Below are 16492 nucleotides of genomic sequence, written 5' to 3'. Positions count from 1 at the left end.
TACTACTGACAGAATGAGCTGAACGCCAGGTAAGACTACAGAGGTTACTACAGACAGAATGAGCTGAACGCCAGGTAAGACTACGGAGGTTACTACAGACAGAATGAGCTGAACACCAGGTAAGACTACAGAGGTTACTACTGACAGAATGAGCTGAACACCAGGTAAGACTACAGAGGTTACTACTGACAGAATGAGCTGAACACCAGGTAAGACTCAGAGGTTACTACTGACAGAATGAGCTGAACACCAGGTAAGACTACAGAGGTTACTACAGACAGAATGAGCTGAACACCAGGTAAGACTACAGAGGTTACTATGGAGGTTACTACAGACAGAATGAGCTGAACGCCAGGTAAGACTACAGAGGTTACTACTGACAGAATGAGCTGAACACCAGGTAAGACTACAGAGGTTACTACAGACAGAATGAGCTGAACACCAGGTAAGACTACAGAGGTTACTACTGACAGAATGAGCTGAACACCAGGTAAGACTACAGAGGTTACTACAGACAGAATGAGCTGAACACCAGGTAAGACTACAGAGGTTACTACAGACAGAATGAGCTGAACGCCAGGTAAGACTACAGAGGTTACTACAGACAGAATGAGCTGAACGCCAGGTAAGACTACAGAGGTTACTACAGACAGAATGAGCTGAACGCCAGGTAAGACTACAGAGGTTACTACTGACAGAATGAGCTGAACACCAGGTAAGACTACAGAGGTTACTACTGACAGAATGAGCTGAACGCCAGGTAAGACTACGGAGGTTACTACAGAGGTTACTACAGACAGAATGAGCTGAACACCAGGTAAGACTACAGAGGTTACTACAGACAGAATGAGCTGAACACCAGGTGAGACTACAGAGGTTACTACAGACAGAATGAGCTGAACACCAGGTAAGACTACAGAGGTTACTACTGACAGAATGAGCTGAACACCAGGTAAGACTACAGAGGTTACTACTGACAGAATGAGCTGAACACCAGGTAAGACTACAGAGGTTACTACAGACAAGACAACAGAGGTTACTACAGACAGAATGAGCTGAACACCAGGTAAGACTACAGAGGTTACTATGGAGGTTACTACAGACAGAATGAGCTGAACGCCAGGTAAGACTACAGAGGTTACTACTGACAGAATGAGCTGAACACCAGGTAAGACTACGGAGGTTACTACAGACAGAATGAGCTGAACACCAGGTAAGACTCAGAGGTTACTACTGACAGAATGAGCTGAACACCAGGTAAGACTACAGAGGTTACTACTGACAGAATGAGCTGAACACCAGGTAAGACTACAGAGGTTACTACTGACAGAATGAGCTGAACACCAGGTAAGACTACGGAGGTTACTACAGACAGAATGAGCTGAACACCAGGTAAGACTACAGAGGTTACTACTGACAGAATGAGCTGAACACCAGGTAAGACTACAGAGGTTACTACTGACAGAATGAGCTGAACACCAGGTAAGACTACAGAGGTTACTACAGACAAGACAACAGAGGTTACTACAGACAGAATGAGCTGAACGCTAAGACTACAGAGGTTACTACAGACAGAATGAGCTGAACGCCAGGTAAGACTACAGAGGTTACTACTGACAGAATGAGCTGAACACCAGGTAAGACTACAGAGGTTACTACAGACAGAATGAGCTGAACGCCAGGTAAGACTACAGAGGTTACTACAGACAGAATGAGCTGAACGCCAGGTAAGACTACAGAGGTTACTACTGACAGAATGAGCTGAACGCCAGGTAAGACTACAGAGGTTACTACTGACAGAATGAGCTGAACGCCAGGTAAGACTACAGAGGTTACTACAGACAGAATGAGCTGAACACCAGGTAAGACTACGTCAGTACTACAGAGGTTACTACAGACAGAATGAGCTGAACACCAGGTAAGACTACAGAGGTTACTTGACAGAATGAGCTGAACACCAGGTAAGACTACAGAGGTTACTACTGACAGAATGAGCTGAATGCCAGGTAAGACTACAGAGGTTACTACAGACAGAATGAGCTGAACACCAGGTAAGACTACAGAGGTTACTACAGACAGAATGAGCTGAACGCCAGGTAAGACTACAGAGGTTACTACAGACAGAATGAGCAGGTAAGACTACGGAGGTTACTACAGACAGAATGAGCTGAACGCCAGGTAAGACTACAGAGGTTACTACAGACAGAATGAGCTGAACGCCAGGTAAGACTACAGAGGTTACTATGGAGGTTACTACAGACAGAATGAGCTGAACACCAGGTAAGACCACGGAGGTTACTACAGACAGAATGAGCTGAACGCCAGGTAAGACTACAGAGGTTACTACTGACAGAATGAGCTGAACACCAGGTAAGACTACGGAGGTTACTACTGACAGAATGAGCTGAACACCAGGTAAGACTACAGAGGTTACTACTGACAGAATGAGCTGAACACCAGGTAAGACTACGGAGGTTACTACTGACAGAATGAGCTGAACACCAGGTAAGAATACAGAGGTTACTACAGACAGAATGAGCTGAACACCAGGTAAGACTACAGAGGTTACTACAGACAGAATGAGCTGAACACCAGGTAAGACTACGGAGGTTACTACTGACAGAATGAGCTGAACGCCAGGTAAGACTACAGAGGTTACTACAGACAGTATGAGCTGAACACCAGGTAAGACTACAGAGGTTACTACAGACAGAATGAGCTGAACGCCAGGTAAGACTACGGAGGTTACTACTGACAGAATGAGCTGAACACCAGGTAAGACTACGTCAGTACACGTTGATGAACTACGCTGAAGTACTGGAAGCTCTGCAAAGTTTATGACAATTCCCTTATTCCAGCAGCAACACAAGAGAAGAGACTAATGAATATACCTTCAAAGTTTATGACAATTCCCTTATTCCAGCAGCAACACTAGAGAAGAGACTAATGAATATACCTTCAAAGTTTATGACAATTCCCTTATTCCAGCGGCAACACAAGAGAAGAGACTAATGAATATACCTTCAAAGTTTATGACAATTCCCTTATTCCAGCAGCAACACAAGAGAAGAGACTAATGAATATACCTTCAAAGTTTATGACAATTCCCTTATTCCAGCGGCAACACAAGAGAAGAGACTAATGAATATATCTTCAAAGTTTATGACAATTCCCTTATTCCAGCAGCAACACAAGAGAAGAGACTAATGAATATACCTTCAAAGTTTATGACAATTCCCTTATTCCAGCAGCAACACTAGAGAAGAGACTAATGAATATACCTTCAAAGTTTATGACAATTCCCTTATTCCAGCGGCAACACAAGAGAAGAGACTAATGAATATACCTTCACATTTCTGGTTGGTTTAATAGTTATATCAAGTTGGTGAAGTAGAAACACTGGTGGAGAATTCAGATTTCCTACAGTACCTTAAAGGTGGAAAGTCCGTAGAGCCGCGTGGTGTGCACGGTCTCAGGTGAGACGTTGGTGATGTTGGTGATGAAGTCCTCCAGGTATTTACAGGCCTGCTCCAGGTGGGTTGTGTTAATGATGATCTGGACCAACTGTAACACAAAGAGAGACGTAAAATGGGACCAAGTGGGTCAACTGGAAAATATATCAACAACCTTACACTTTTCTTAAATTATTCCTTTTCAAATAAGATAAAATAGAAAACAAAATATTTTGGTCACCACACTTTGCAGAACCAGTTTTTTGTATTTTGTTTTTTAGTAAACTCAGGTTTATAACTATTAGCATCCCTGAGCTAGTACTTGGTGGCCTTAGGCCAAGAAAACTGACAACAAGCTTCCTTTAGCCATCAATGAGCTGCACCTTTCTACCGACCATTCGTCCCTCAGCAACAAACTGCTCTAATTCTCAATGTTTCAGGTGGTGCCCTCCACTAACTTCTCTAATTCTCAATGTTTCAGGCGGTGCCCTCCACCAACTGCTCTAATTCTCATTGTTTCAGGTGGTGCCCTCCACCAACTGCTCTAATTCTCAATGTTTCAGGCGGTGCCCTCCACCAACTGCTCTAATTCTCATTGTTTGAGGTGGTGCCCTCCACCAACTGCTCTAATTCTCATTGTTTCAGGTGGTGCCCTCCACCAACTGCTCTAATTCTCAATGTTTCAGGTGGTGCCCTCCACCAACTGCTCTAATTCTCAATGTTTCAGGTGATGCCCTCCACCCACTGCTCTAATTGTCAATGTTTCTGGTGGTGCCCTCCACCAACTGCTCTAATTCTCATTGTTTCAGGTGGTGCCCTCCACCAACTGCTCTATAATTCTCATTGTTTCAGGTGGTGCCCTCCACCCACTGCTCTAATTCTCATTGTTTCAGGTGGTGCCCTCCACCAACTGCTCTAATTCTCAATGTTTCAGGTGATGCCCTCCACCAACTGCTCTAATTCTCAATGTTTCAGGTGGTGCCCTCCACCAACTGCTCTAATTCTCATTGTTTGAGGTGGTGCCCTCCATCAACTGCTCTAATTCTCATTGTTTGAGGTGGTGCCCTCCACCAACTGCTCTAATTCTCATTGTTTGAGGTGGTGCCCTCCACCAACTGCTCTAATTCTCATTGTTTCAGGTGGTGCCCTCCACCAACTGCTCTAATTCTCAATGTTTCAGGTGGTGCCCTCCACCAACTGCTCTAATTCTCATTGTTTCAGGTGGTGCCCTCCACCAACTGCTCTAATTCTCAATGTTTCAGGTGGTGCCCTCCACCAACTGCTCTAATTCTCAATGTTTCAGGTGGTGCCCTCCACCAACTGCTCTAATTCTCAATGTTTCAGGTGGTGCCCTCCACCAACTGCTCTAATTCTCAATGTTTCAGGCGGTGCCCTCCACCAACTGCTCTAATTCTCATTGTTTCAGGTGGTGCCCTCCACCAACTGCTCTAATTCTCATTGTTTCAGGTGGTGCCCTCCACCAACTGCTCTAATTCTCATTGTTTCAGGTGGTGCCCTCCACCAACTGCTCTAATTCTCAATGTTTCAGGTGGTGCCCTCCACCAACTGCTCTAATTCTCATTGTTTCAGGTGGTGCCCTCCACCAACTGCTCTACTTCTCAATGTTTCAGGTGGTGCCCTCCACCAACTGCTCTAATTCTCAATGTTTCAGGTGGTGCCCTCCACCAACTGCTCTAATTCTCATTGTTTCAGGTGGTGCCCTCCACCAACTGCTCTAATTCTCAATGTTTCAGGTGGTGCCCTCCACCAACTGCTCTATAATTCTCATTGTTTCAGGTGGTGCCCTCCACTAACTTCTCTAATTCTCAATGTTTCAGGTGGTGCCCTCCACCAACTGCTCTAATTCTCATTGTTTCAGGTGGTGCCCTCCACCAACTGCTCTACTTCTCAATGTTTCAGGTGGTGCCCTCAATGTTTCCAGCCCTCCACCAACTGCTGTTGTCAGATCTCACCATACGTTTTGGATGAGATTCAGATCTGGACTCTTCTCTGGCCACTCCAGAGCAGTCCAGCATTTTCTTCTTAACCATTCCTGGGTGGTAGAGGGCCAGACGAAAGCTACTCCTCAGTAAAAGATTATATGGTCTGATGCCAAGTCTAGAGGAGACCTGGCACCATACCTACGGTGAAGCATGGTGGTGGCAGCAGTATGCCGTGTGGATGTTTTTCAGGGACTGGGAGACTAGTCAGGATCGAGGGAAAGATGAACGGAGAAAAGTACAGAGAGATCCGTGATGAAAACCTGCTCCAAAGCACTCAGCCAAGACAACACAGGAGTGGATTTGGGACAAGTCTCTGAATGTCCTTGAGTGGCACAGCCAGAGCCTGGATTTGAACCCCATCAAAAAGCTTGAATTCGTGCCACAAACAGACAAATAACGGTGCAGTATAAAAGTGGTGTGCAGAACGGGATCTCGGAAAGCCCAACATATCGGTCCTTTTCACGGTTGGGCTATTGCAGCAGACGACCGGGTACCTATCAGCTAAAAACAAGAAGGAGCGACTCCAATGGAAACGTCTTCAACACTGGACAACTGAGGAGTGGAAAAGCATTGCGACAAATCCTGGTTCCTGTTGAGTCATGGAAGGATTAGTCCCAGGGATAGAGGGGAGGAGAGGGGTAAGACACATCCTGCCTGGCGTCAACGGTACGCAGCGATCCGAAATCCATGCCCTGAAGAATTCAAGCTTTTCTGGTGGGTCCAACCCTGTACTAGATAGGCCGCCCCCAGGTGGTAAGGGTAGGTAACAACACATCCGCCACGCTGATCCTCAACACAGGGGCCCCTCAGGGGTGTGTGCTCAGCCCCCTCCTGTACTCCCTGTTCACTCGTTATTGCACGGCCAGGCACAACTCCAACACCATCCATAAGTTTGCCGATGACACAACAGTGGAAGGCCTGATCACCGACAACGACGAGACAGCCTATAGGGAGGAGGTCAGAGCCGTGTGGTGCATGAATAACAACCTATCCCTCAACGCGATCAAGACAAAGAAGATGATTGTGGACTTCAGGAAAAGGAGGACCGAGCACTCCCCCATTCTCATCGACGGGCTGTAGTGAAGCATCAAGTTCCACATCACTAAAAATGTAACATGGTCCAAGCACACAAAGACAGTCGAGAAGAGGGCACAACAAAACCGACTCCCCCTCAGGATACTGAAAAAGATTTGGCATGGGTCCTCAGATCCTCAAAAGGTTCTACAGCTGCACCATTGAGAGCATCCTGACTGGTTGCATCACTGCCTGGTATTGCAACTGCTCGGCCTCCGACCGCAAGGCACTAGAGAGGGTAGTGTGAACGGCCCAGTACATTACTGTGGCCAAGCTTCCTGCCATCTAGGACCTCTATACCAGGCGGTGTCAGAGGAAGGACATAAAAATTGTCAAAGACTCCAGCCACCCAAGTCATAAACTGTTCTCTCTGCTACCGCACAGCAAGCGGTGCGGGAGCGCCAAGTCTAGGTCCAAGAGGCTTCTAAACAGATTCTTCCCCCAAGCCATAAGACTCCTGAACATCTAATCAAATGGCTCCCAAGACTATTTGCATTGCCGCTCCCCCCACACTATTTATGCCACTGTTATTATCTATGTATAGTCACTTCAATAACTCTACCTACGTGTACATATTACCTCAATTACCTTGAATAACAGGTGCCCCCGCACACTGACCCTGTACCGGTACCCCCCTGTATATAGCCTCCACACTGACTCTGTACCGGTACCCCCCTGTATATAGTCTCGCTACTGTTATTTTACTGCTGCTCTTTAATTACTTGTTGCTTTTATTTCTTATTCATATTTTTTAAACTGCATTGTTGGTTAGGGGCTATGTAAATAATAATGTCAGTGTAAGGTTGTATTCGGCGTATTTGTGACTAATACAATTTGACCTGTACCAAATAAACTGTCCTGGAAACCTTTAAATTAGTGGATTCGGCAATTTCAGCCACACCCATTGCTGACACGTGTATAAAATCGAGCACGCACACCTATGCAATCTCCATAGACAAACATTGTCAGTAGAATGGCCTTTACTGAAAAGCTCTGCCACTTTCAACATGGCACCGTCATATATCAGCTTTCCAACAAGTCAGTTCATCCCATTTCTGCCCTGCTAGAACTGCCCCAGTCAACTGTAAGTGCTGTTATAGTGAAGTGGACATGGAACAAACACCAAGCTCACAGAACGGGGATGTCGAGTGTTGAAGCGCGTAGAGCATAAAAAAATTATCGGTTACAACACTCACTACTGAGTTCCAAACTGCCTCTGGAAGCAACGTCAGCACAAGAACTTTTCGTCGGGAGCTTCATGAAAATGGGTTTCCATGGCCGAGCAGCCGCACACAAGCCTATGATCACCATGTGGTATGCCAAGCGTCGACTCTGGAGCAGTGGAAACGCGTTCTCTGGCGTGATGAATCACGCTTCACCATCTGGCAGTCCCGACGGACGAATCTGGGTTTGGTGGATGCCAGGAGAACTCTACCTACCTGAATGCATAATGCCAACTGTAAAGTTTGGTGGAGGAGGAATAATGGTCTGGGGCTGTTTTTTCATGATTCGAACCCCTTAGTTCCAGTGAAGGGAAATCTTAACGGTAAAGCAATGACATTCTAGATTATTCTGTGCTTCCAGCTTTCTGGCAACAGTTTCCTGTTTCAGCAGGAAGACCCCCCGTGCACAAAGCGAGGTCCATAGAGAAATGGTATGTCGAGATCGGTGTGGAAGAACTTGACTGGCCGGCACAGAGTCCTGACTTCAACCCCATTGAACACCTTTGGGATGAATTGGAATGAAAGCAAGTTCCCGCAGCAATGTTCCTTCTCAGTAGAGTGGTGTAGGGGGGGACCAACTCCATATTAATGGCCATGATTTTGGAATGAGATGTTGGACGAGCAGGTGTCCACATACTTTTGGTCATGAAGGGAATAATGTACTGTACCTCAGTTAGTCCTAAATGGGGTTTCTTGATGAGGCCTTCTCAGTAGAGTGGGTGGTGGGGTGGGGGGAACCAACTCCATATTAATGGCCATGAGTTTGGAATGAGATGTTGGACGAGGAGGTGTCATGAAGGGAATAATGTACTGTACCTCAGTTAGTCCGATATGGGGTTTCTTGATGAGGTTCTGTAGACAGCCACTCAGTGTCCTCGTCAACAACAGGTTGGTGGATTTACGGAGCATGTCATCGATCTCTGTCCAGCTGGAAACACAGCCAAAACAAAACAACAAGACAAGTGATGTTTCACAAAAGTTATCAACTTTTCTATTCTCGATAGTTTCTACAGATTGTAAATTAAAAGATAACATGTTTTCGATTAACAGTATTATAATTATTGATCGATTGACTATGACTTTTCAGATCACCCAGCAGTGCTGTTTGCGGAGTTCACGCCATTCCTGAACCTGCGAACAAAAACAAGCTACATATGGACAGTATGTATGTGGACCACAACAAACAATCAAATGATTCTGTCTCTTCAGAGCAAAATCTGCAGAGCTGGGATTGTTGTATTTCCAATATACAGTATATATGTATATACAGTATATATATATATATATAAGAATGTTTATATATATATATATATATATATATATGTATATAAACATTCTATTTTTTGCAAGAATTGTGAACAATTTAAATAAATTAAAAGTTTTGTGTTTTATAGCGATATTTTTGAGATGATTTCATTTTCAAATAACCGAAAGTGAGAGGTTGTAATCTGAATAAAGGGGAAAAGGCCATTCTTGGAAAGAGATATTTAACCTGCTAGAGAACCTGTTCGAATTTAAAGTATAGCTTTTGTTTAACTGAAGCCTTCAGTGATCTAATGGTGGTCTAGTGGTCTAATGCTTTTATATTTAATCATTTCTGCCCTCTGAATTCATATTCATTATATAAATAGGCCTGTTTAATTTTATCTGGCTTGCCATTCAAAATAAAATGGAATATTTTTTTGCTCATATAATTTACAAAAAAAGTCATCAGGTGTAGAGGCAGGACGCAAATAGGTAAACTTGGATATGACTAAAGAGTTAATCAGGGAGATTTTTTACACAAATAGACAGTTATTTTCCTTTCCATGGTAGCAAGATCTTATATATTTTTCATAACTTTCTACAAAAATGTATTAATTTCATTCGGGAAATGAATAAAGTATGTCTACTGCACCGTCAGACCATTTTATTGGTGAACTACACGGTAAATGTAAAGGTTGTATTTTTTTGTGATCTAATAGGTAATATTGGTTGGAATACAGAGAGGTTAGAACAAGTATCTAGATCCTCTATGAGGTTGTGGAGGGATCAACATTGTGGTTTTAAAAGAAAACGTGAATCTGTATACAATGACCTTTGTTTTGAAACCCCGGATTTCTAGCCCATTGATGTTATTGATGGATCTGATTTAACAGGTAACATTTTGATGGCCATAACAAATAGATATGCCGAAAGTGGACAACCTTGTTTTACTCCTCGAAAGTTTAATACTTTCTGAGAAGTGGTCATTATTTAATATTTTACACTTACTATAGGTAGATTACTATGTATAAGAGATTCTCCTCAATTAAAATAGTCCAGGCATTTATATATAAATTCCAGTCGTACTTTACCAAAAGCCTTTTCAAAGCTTTGAAAACCAGACCTGGTTTCCCAGATGTTTCATAGTGTTCTGTTGTTTCCAGTACTTGTCGTATATTATCTCCAATGGATCGTCCATGTAAAAAAAAACTGTCTGATTCAGATGAATAATATCCAACAATACCTTTTTAATTCTATGTATCATGCTAGAATTTTTGCATCACAACAATGAAGTGTAAGAGGTCTCCAATTGTTTTAATGGACTGGATCTTTATATTTACCACCTGGGTCCTGTTTCAGTAATAATGAAATCAGACCTTGTCGAGTGTCTGATAATCTGTCATTTTTATAGAAGTGGCTAAAACACGCTAATAACAGTCCTCTGACTACATCAATAAACCTCAAAAGCCCTGTTGGAAAAGGCCGTTATAAATTATTCTGTCCTGGTTAAAAAACAACAATAGGTGTTGATTACATTTCCAATATCCTCGCCCACGTGGAAATTCTGTAAGAGTAATGTATATGCCAAATATTTAATGGCACGACCGCATTCTGTCACATTTCAACACTTTAAACGTTTGGTGCCAATGAGAATGACACAAGAAAGTAGTCAAGACGACTTGCTTGATTTGAGCCGTTTGTGTTAGCAGAGTCCTACAGCTGTGTGTTGGTTCTGCAGATAAGAGCTGTGTACATTGTGAGGTGTTGACTTGCTTGATTTGAGCCGTTTGTGTTAGCAGAGTCCTACAGCTGTGTGTTGGTTCTGCAGATAAGAGCTGTGTACATTGTGTGTTGGTTCTGCAGATAAGGCTGTGTACATTGTTCTGAGATAAGTGTGACTTGGTTGATTTGAGCCGTTTGTGTTAGTTCAGAGTCCTACAGCTGTGTGTTGGTTCTGCAGATAAGGCTGTGTACATTGTGAGGTGTTGACTTGCTTGATTTGAGCCGTTTGTGTTCTGCAGAGTCCTAGAGCTGTGAGTTGTGTTCTGCAGATAAGGCTGTGTACATTGGTTCTGCAGATAAGAGCTGTGTACATTGTGAGGTGTTGGTTGTGTAGATAAGGCTGTGTACATTGTGAGGTGTTGATTGGTAGATAAGGCTGTGTACATTGTGAGGTGTTGATTGGTTGGCAGGGGTCAAGTGAGTAAACGCTCTCCAAAGACGAGGGATGCATCTTTCTGTAATTCCAATCCATTTTTTTTGGACTACCCAAGAGTAAACGTCAGGGTTAAAGAGGCAAGAGAGAGAGGGGGGGGGGTCCTGGCGAGATTAAAGCAAAGAAAGGGGAAACTGGCCACCTCCTCCCTCCATTCTAGTAATGAGGATCAGAGATTATGCTACAGGACTGCTTTTCTATGTTCCAAGACTCCGGAGATAACATCAACGAGCTAACCACCTCCGTCACTGACTTCATTAGGGACTGCATCGGCGAACGTTGCCCCCACAGTGAAGGTTCGCTGCTCCCCCATTCAAAAGCCCCGGATAAACACTGAGCTGTAGGACATGGATACCGCAAAACAGAGGCTATGGCCGACAACCGAGGCTATAGCCGAGGACAGGAACAAGAAGTCCCGCTATGACTTTCTGCAGAGTCAATCAACATGCAAAAAGGACACGATAGGAATAAGGTGGAATCATATTACACAGGCTTCGATGACCGCTGCATGTGCCAGGGGCTACAGTCCATTACGGGTTACAATGGAGACCCAGCCGTGATCTGCCCAACGATACCTCTCTACCAGATACAGTCCATTACGGGTTACAATGGAGACCCAGCCGTGATCTGCCCAACGATACCTCTCTACCAGATACAGTCCATTACGGGTTACAATGGAGACCCGGCCGTGATCTGCCCAACGATACCTCTCTACCAGATACAGTCCATTACGGGTTACAATGGAGACCCAGCCGTGATCTGCCCAACGATACCTCTCTACCAGATACAGTCCATTACGGGTTACAATGGAGACCCAGCCGTGATCTGCCCAACGATACCTCTCTACCAGATACAGTCCATTACGGGTTACAATGGAGACCCTGCCGTGATCTGCCCAACGATACCTCTCTACCAGATACAGTCCATTACGGGTTACAATGGAGACCCAGCCGTGATCTGATACCCAACGGGTTACAATGATGCCTCCTCTCTACCAGATACAGTCCATTACGGGTTACAATGGAGACCCGGCCGTGATCTGCCCAACGATACCTCTCTACCAGATACAGTCCATTACGGGTTACAATGGAGACCCGGCCGTGATCTGCCCAACGATACCTCTCTACCAGATACAGTCCATTACGGGTTACAATGGAGACCCAGCCGTGATCTGCCCAACGATACCTCTCTACCAGATACAGTCCATTACGGGTTACAATGGAGACCCAGCCGTGATCTGCCCAACGATACCTCTCTACCAGATACAGTCCATTACGGGTTACAATGGAGACCCAGCCGTGATCTGCCCAACGATACCTCTCTACCAGATACAGTCCATTATTACTGGAGACCCAGCCGTGATCTGCCCAACGATACCTCTCTACCAGATACAGTCCATTACGGGTTACAATGGAGACCATTACGGGTTACAATGGAGACCGTGATCTGCCCAACGATACCTCTCTACCAGATACCTCTTACAATGGAGATACAGTCCAGTTACGGGTTACAATGGAGACCCAGCCGTGATCTGCCCAACGATACCTCTCTACCAGATACAGTCCATTACGGGTTACAATGGAGACCCAGCCGTGATCTGCCCAACGATGCCTCTCTACCAGATACAGTCCATTACGGGTTACAATGGAGACCCAGCCGTGATCTGCCCAACGATACCTTTCTACCAGATACAGTCCATTACGGGTTACAATGGAGACCCAGCCCAACAAGCCAGGCTCCACTGACTCCCAGTTATAAACCCTGTATTAGGGACCCTAGTGAGGGACCAGCCAGGCTCTGACTCCCAGTTATTAACCCCTGGAGACCCAGCTGAGGGACCTCTAGTGAGGGTTACAGGACTCCCAGTTATTAACCCTGTACTAGGGACCCTAGTGAGGGACACAGACTCCCAGTTATTAACCCCTGTACAAGGGACCCAGTGAGGAACAGACTCCCAGTTATTAACCCCTGTACTAGGGACCCAGTGAGGGAACAGCCAGGCTCTGACTCCCAGTTATTAACCCTGTACTAGGGACCAGCCAGACTCCCAGTTATTGACTAGGGACCCTAGTGAGGAACAGACTCCCAGTTAGACTAGGGACCCTGACTCCCAGTTATTAACCCCTGTACTATGGACCCTAGTGAGGAACAGCCAGTTATTAACCCCTGCTCCCTGACTCCCAGTTATTAACCCCTGTACTAGGGACCCTAGAGAGGAACAGCTAGACAGGCTCTGAGGCTCTGACTCCCTAGTGAGGGAACAGACTTTATTAACCCCTGTACTAGGGACCCTAGAGAGGAACAGACCAGTTATTGACTCCCAGTTATTAATTACCCTCTACTAGGGACCCTTAGGGAGGGAACAGCCAGACTCCCAGTTATTAACCCTGTACTAGGGACCCTAGAGAGGAACAGAGGCTCCTCAGTTATTAACCCTCTAGGGACCCTAGTGACAGACTCCCAGTTATTAACCCTGTACTAGGGACCCTAGAGAGGGACAGCCAGACTGACTCCCAGTTATTAACCCCTAGGGACCCTACTAGGGACCCTAGAGAGGGAACAGACTCCCAGTTATTAACCCTGCTCCCTGACTCCCAGTTATTAACCCCTGTACTAGGGACCCTAGAGAGGGAACCAGACTCTGACTCCCAGTTATTAACCCCTGTACTAGGGACCCTAGTGAGGGAACAGACCCCAGTTATCTGACTCCCAGTTATTAACCCTGTACTAGGGACCCTAGAGAGGGAACAGACTCAGTTATTAACCCTGTACTCCCTGACTCCCAGTTATTAACCCCTGTACTAGGGACCCTAGGAGGGAACAGACTCCCAGTTATTAACCCTGCTCTGACTCCCAGTTATTAACCCCTGTACTAGGGACCCTAGAGAGGAACAGCTCCCAGTTATTAACCCTGCTCCCTGACTCCCAGTTATTAACCCCTACTACCCTAGAGAGGGAACAGGGACCCTAGTGAGGGAACAGACTCCCAGTTATTAACCCTGTACTAGGGACCCTAGAGAGGAACAGACTCCCAGTTATTAACCCTGTACTAGGGACCCTAGTGAGGGACCAGACCAGTTATTAACCCCTGACAGCTGAAGGTCAGACACTCAACACCTGTTACAGATATTACATCATCTGACCCAGATAACAGTCGGATGAGAAGGTGTTGACCAACCAGTGAGGGAACAGACCCTTAGCATGCTAGTGTAAATAACAAACTGTACAGCACTGACATTTGCAAACCCACTAAGCAAATAGCACACAACAAGACGTTAAGACTGACCCACAGTATTAAATACAACCGCTTTATACGGTGTCCCTATGAGGCAACCACTTCCCTACATAGTGCACTACTTTTTCAGCCAGTGATGGAACAGCCCCAGTTATTAACCTGTACTAGGGACCCTGGACTCTGGTCAAAAGTAGTGCACAGACCAGAAAACCCTAGGTAGCGATTTGAGAAGCAGCCGATGATCCGACTGACTCACCTGCGATGCAGTGACTCGGAGAACTTCAGACTGGCGTAGATGAACTCTTTGACCTGAACGTAGATCTGAGGCACAGACTGAGACATCGGTAGCTTCTTTGGAAAGTCTTGCTGTTGGGCGACAACAAATACAACCCAGGTTATTTAACTGAAGCCCCTTGGACCTCTATAAGGAGCATATAGACAGTTGACATTACAACCCAGGTTATTTAACCCCTAGGACCTCTATAAGGAGCATATAGACAGTTGACTTTACAACCCAGGTTATTTAACCCCTTGGACCTCTATAAGGAGCATATAGACAGTTGACTTTACAACCCAGGTTATTTAACCCCTTGGACCTCTATAAGGAGCATATAGACAGTTGACATTACAACCCAGGTTATTTAACCCCTAGGACCTCTATAAGGAGCATATAGACTGTTGACTTTACAACCCAGGTTATTTAACCCCTTGGACCTCTATAAGGAGCATATAGACAGTTGACTTTACAACCCAGGTTATTTAACCCCTAGGACCTCTATAAGGAGCATATAGACTTTACAACCCAGGTTATTTAACCCCTAGGACCTCTATAAGGAGCATATAGACTGTTGACTTTACAACCCAGGTTATTTAACCCCTAGGACCTCTATAAGGAGCATATAGACAGTTGACTTTACAACCCAGGTTATTTAACCCCTTGGACCTCTATAAGGAGCATATAGACTGTTGACATTACAACCCAGGTTATTTAACCCCTTGGACCTCTATAAGGAGCACATAGACTGTTGACTTTACAACCCAGGTTATTTAACCCCTTGGACCTCTATAAGGAGCATATAGACTGTTGACTTTACAACCCAAGTTATTTAACCCCTTGGACCTCTATAAGGAGCATATAGACAGTTGACATTACAACCCAGGTTATTTAACCCCTAGGACCTCTATAAGGAGCATATAGACTGTTGACTTTACAACCCAGGTTATTTAACCCCTAGGACCTCTATAAGGAGCATATAGACTGTTGACTTTACAACCCAGGTTATTTAACCCCTTGGACCTCTATAATGAGCATATAGACTGTTGACTTTACAACCCAGGTTATTTAACCCCTAGGACCTCTATAAGGAGCATATAGACTGTTGACTTTACAACCCAGGTTATTTAACCCCTAGGACCTCTATAAGGAGCATATAGACTGTTGACTTTACAACCCAGGTTATTTAACCCCTTGGACCTCTATAAGGAGCATATAGACTTTACAACCCAGGTTATTTAACCCCTAGGACCTCTATAAGGAGCACATAGACTGTTGACTTTACAACCCAGGTTATTTAACCCCTTGGACCTCTATAAGGAGCATATAGACTGTTGACATTACAACCCAGGTTATTTAACCCCTAGGACCTCTATAAGGAGCATATAGACTGTTGACTTTACAACCCAGGTTATTTAACCCCTTGGACCTCTATAAGGAGCATATAGACTGTTGACATTACAACCCAGGTTATTTAACCCCTAGGACCTCTATAAGGAGCATATAGACTGTTGACTTTACAACCCAGGTTATTTAACCCCTAGGACCTCTATAAGGAGCATATAGACTGTTGACTTTACAACCCAGGTTATTTAACCCCTAGGACCTCTATAAGGAGCATATAGACAGTTGACTTTACAACCCAGGTTATTTAACCCCTTGGACCTCTACAAGGAGCATATATACTGTTGACTTTACAACCCAGGTTATTTAACCCCTTGGACCTCTATAAGGAGCATATATACTGTTGACTTTACAACCCAGGTTATTT

General features: G+C 44.9%; 1 protein-coding gene and 1 long non-coding RNA gene across 3 annotated transcripts in view; both read right to left on the bottom strand.

Annotated features, from left to right (window-relative positions):
• The window catches only part of exoc6 (exocyst complex component 6), a 157940-nt gene that overhangs the window by 59858 nt on the left and 81590 nt on the right, over positions 1-16492 (bottom strand). Inside the window, exons 13-15 of the mRNA XM_052509014.1 lie at positions 14704-14813; positions 8569-8680; positions 3430-3564 (exon numbers count right to left, since the gene is read on the bottom strand). Coding sequence (XP_052364974.1) covers positions 3430-3564; positions 8569-8680; positions 14704-14813 — 357 coding nt within the window. The remainder of the gene's footprint in view (positions 1-3429; positions 3565-8568; positions 8681-14703; positions 14814-16492) is intronic.
• LOC127924360 (uncharacterized) lies at positions 11455-12813 on the bottom strand. Of its 2 annotated transcripts, XR_008117719.1 has the most exons (4): positions 12758-12813; positions 12332-12529; positions 11920-12051; positions 11455-11853 (listed from the first exon to the last, which is right to left on the bottom strand). It is a non-coding gene; the product is annotated as an uncharacterized LOC127924360 (long non-coding RNA). The 2 variants fall into 2 exon arrangements; XR_008117718.1 differs by having other exon boundaries at positions 11455-12051.

Source organism: Oncorhynchus keta, unplaced genomic scaffold (genome assembly GCF_023373465.1).
Source record: "Oncorhynchus keta strain PuntledgeMale-10-30-2019 unplaced genomic scaffold, Oket_V2 Un_contig_3979_pilon_pilon, whole genome shotgun sequence".
Classification (NCBI taxonomy): Eukaryota; Metazoa; Chordata; class Actinopteri; order Salmoniformes; family Salmonidae; genus Oncorhynchus; species Oncorhynchus keta.
Note: the sequence above shows the minus strand (reverse complement) of the source record. Positions and strands in the feature narration are given on the sequence as shown.